At 37.6% G+C, this 3,846-nt stretch overlaps 1 protein-coding gene across 1 annotated transcript; it reads left to right on the forward strand.

The window, feature by feature from the left end:
• Positions 1-2,049: 2,049 nt before the first annotated feature.
• On the forward strand, positions 2,050-2,601 carry LOC102842355 (dynein light chain 1, cytoplasmic-like). Its single transcript, XM_006863015.1, has one exon. The coding sequence runs from the start codon at positions 2,139-2,141 to the stop codon at positions 2,406-2,408; it is 270 nt and encodes an 89-aa protein (XP_006863077.1). The 5' UTR covers positions 2,050-2,138; the 3' UTR covers positions 2,409-2,601.
• Positions 2,602-3,846: the final 1,245 nt, after the last annotated feature.

A 3,846-nucleotide genomic window follows, 5' to 3' on the forward strand; every position in this document is an offset into this window, starting at 1 on the left:
CAAAGTTTTCAGAACCTTCATTTGCTTATGGGACATGACTTAAATGAGAAGAAATAGCTTCAAGCTCCCATTAATAATTGAAACATGAAATGTATGAAGTATTAAACTAGGAAAATTGGAAGTTGTTGAAATGAAGCACATAAAGATCAACATCCTAGGCAGTAGGTGAAACAGATAGGTATTGCCATTTTGAATCAGACAACCTTATGGTTTACTATGTCAGGAATGACAAATTGAAGAGGAATCATGTCTCATTAGTCATAAAAAATACATTCCAAGATCTATCTTGAAGTACAATGCTGTCTGTGATAGGGTAATATCTATGAGTCTACAAGGAAGACATAAAGTCCTAGTGTGGCACTATAGGATACGCACTGATCTGCTGACTGAATGGTTAGTGATTGATATTCAGTGGATGCTCCTTGGAAAATCTATATGGGGTCATTGTGAATAGATGACACATAGGCATTTAACAACAACCAGGAATACCAGTTAATAAAAGCATTATTCAAATGTATGCTTAATCACTAAAGATGAAGAAATATAAGAATTCTACCAGCTTCTTCAGTCTGAGATTAATCAAACTTGCAGTCAAAATGCATTGATAATTAATTACTGGTGATTGGAATGCAAAAGTTATAAACAAAGAGGAAAGATGTGTTGTTGGAAAAATCACCTTGGTGACAGAAATGACACTGGGACTTGCATAGCAAATTTTGCAAGATCAATGACTTATTCATTGCAAATACCATTTTCAACATAAACCAAAACTATACGTGTGGACATTGCAAGATGGAATACACAGGAATTAAATTGACTACCACCACCACCATATCTGTAGGAAGGGAAGATGAATAAATTCATTATCATCAGTCAATACAAAACTAAGGACCAACTGTGGAGTAGACTATCAATTGCTCATATGCAAGTTTGGGATGGATCTAAAGAAAATTAAACAAGTCCACAAGAACCAAAATACGACCTTGAGTATATTTCACCTGAATTTAGAAACCATCTCAAGAACAGATGTGACACATTGAACATAAATGACTGAAGACCAGACAAGTTGTGGGATGACATCATAAACAGCATACATGAAGAAAACAAAAGTCATTAAAAAGACAGAAAAGAAAGACTAAGTGGATGTCAGAGGAAACTCTGAATCTTGCTAAAGCAACTGGAAAAATGATGAAGTAAAAGAGCTGAACAGAAAATTTCAATAGACAACTCAAGAAGTAAAGTGTTGAAATGAAATGTGCACCTGGAGTTATAAAAACAAAAGAAAATGGAAGGAATACAGAGAGTCACTGTGAAAGAATTGTTCGATGTTCAATCATTTTAGAAGGCAGCATATGATCAAGAACCAATGACACGGAAGGAAGAAGTCCTAATTGTGCTGAAGGCATTAGCAGATAAGACTCCAGACTCCAGGAACTGATGAAACGTCAATTAACATGTTGTTGTGCAGGGTTGGAAGTATGCATGAGTCTATACAAAGAAATTTGAAAGACAGCTCCCAAATCAGCCACTGGAGGAGATATATATTTGTGCCTATTCCATATAATAACATTTCAGTATGCAAAAATCATCTAACAATATCATCAGTATTACATGTAAGTAATATGTTGCTGAAAATAATTTTTAAACGATTCTAGCAGTACATTGGCGTCCTGGTGTGGTGCTGTGGGCTAATGCATCAGACTGCAAAGTTATTTGAACTGCAAAGTTGCTTGAACTGGTTGTTCAAGCTCACCAGCTGCTCCTTGGAAACTCTATGGGTTGCTATGGGTCAGAATCAACTTCACGGCACTTAACAACAACAAGAAGAGCAGTACATTGACAGGGAGATGTTAGAAATTCAAGCAGGATTCAGACGAGTATGTGGCATGAGGGGTAACATTGCTGACATCACATGAGCCTTGGCTGAAAGTAAAGAACATCAGAAAGATGTGTACTTGTGCATTACTGACTATGCAATGACTTTTGATTGAGTAGAACATGGCAAGTTAAAATAACTTGTATTATAGTTAGATGTGCCACGGCTTCGCTAGCTACGGCACCACTAACTGGGCTTGAGCAGCTCTAACCCCTCCCCCAGGAGACCGCCGCAGTCGGCCTGTGTGTGCTCCCTGGGAACCATGTGTGACGGAAAGGCCGTGATCAAAAATGCTGACATGTCTGAGGAGATGCAACAGGACTCAGTGGAGTGCGCTACGCAGGCGTTGGAGAAATACAACATCGAGAAGGACATCGCGGCCCACATCAAGAAGGAGTTTGACAAGACGTACAACCCCACCTGGCACTGCATCATGGGGAGAAACTTCGGTAGTTATGTGACACATGAAACTAAGCACTTCATCTACTTCTACCTGGGCCAAGTGGCCATTCTTCTGTTCAAATCTGATTAAAACATGGACTGTGCCCACACACCCAGCGATCCATCCAAAACCAAGGACTGCAGCCTCAATTCCAAATACCAGAGACTGAAATCTTCAGCCTTGCTAAAGGAACACCTCCATCTTTGACCCTTCATTGTGCTTTTTTGTACAGGGCCTTCTCTGTACTAGTTAGTTGTGGTTATAAAACAATTAGCAAAATGGCTTACATTTGTATTTATTTACTATTCCATACTTTTTCCCTGCCTCATTTTTTCTTTCCTTACAATTCATTCCTTTCAAAACAAATAAATCTGTTGGAGATGTGTGTGTTAACTACAATAAATAATAATAATAATAATAATAATAATAATAATAATAATAATAATAATAACTTGTATTATATAGATAAGTATTCTGGAATACTTAATGTTCTCATAAGGAACCTGTACATACACCAAGAAGCAGTTGTTTGAACGGAACAAGGGAAAACAGAGTGGTTCAAAATTAGGAAAGGTATGTGTCTTGGTTGTATTATTTTATAATATTTATTCAATCTGTATGTGGAGCAAATAATCCTAGAAACTGGATTAAATGAAGAAGAATGTGACATCAGGATTGGAGGCAGACACATTAATAACCTTTGATATGCAGATGACACAACCTTGCTTGCTAAAACCAAAAAGGACATGATACTTACCATTAACAACAGCCTTTGGTATGGGCTGCATTTAAATGTAAAGAAAACAAAAATCCTCATCACTGGACCAATAAATAACATCAAGACAAATGGAGAAATGCTTGAAATTACCAAAGACTTCATTTTGCTCAGAGCAACCATCTTCATGGAAGCATCAGTCAAAAAATCAAAAGACACATTCCATTCTGCATATCTGTTGCACAAAATCTTTTTAAAGTATTCAAGATCAAAGATGTTAGTTTGAGGACTAGGGTGCACATAATCCAAGCCATGGTATGTTTAATAATCTCATATGCATGTGAAATTTGGACAGTGAACAAAGAAGACCATAGAAGAATTGATGCATTTGAGTTATGGTGTTGGAGAAGAATATTAAAAGTATCATGGGCTGCCCAAAGAACAAACAAATTTTTGTTGAAAGAGCACAGCCAAAACGTTCTTTAGAAGCTAGTAGGTCCACAGTTTGTCTCTCATACTTCGTACATATTTTCAGGAGGGATTAGTCCCTGGAGAATGACATTATGCTCAGTCAACTAAAAGAGGAAGACCCCAATGAGATAGATTGGCACAGTGGCAGCAGCAATGGGCTCAAGTGTAGCAATGATTGTGAGGTTAGTGCAAGACTAGGTACCGTTTCCTTCTGTTGTACGTAAGGTCCATATAATAACATAGATGGGTGGATTTGAACTGCCTCTCTTGTGGTTCGCAGCCCAGTACTTATCCTACAGTGGCACCAGCACTCCATGTTAATGGTGTTGTTGTTTTATTAAA

The sequence above is a fragment of the Chrysochloris asiatica genome, unplaced genomic scaffold, assembly GCF_000296735.1.
Source record: "Chrysochloris asiatica unplaced genomic scaffold, ChrAsi1.0 scaffold00053, whole genome shotgun sequence".
NCBI lineage: Eukaryota > Metazoa > Chordata > Mammalia > Afrosoricida > Chrysochloridae > Chrysochloris > Chrysochloris asiatica.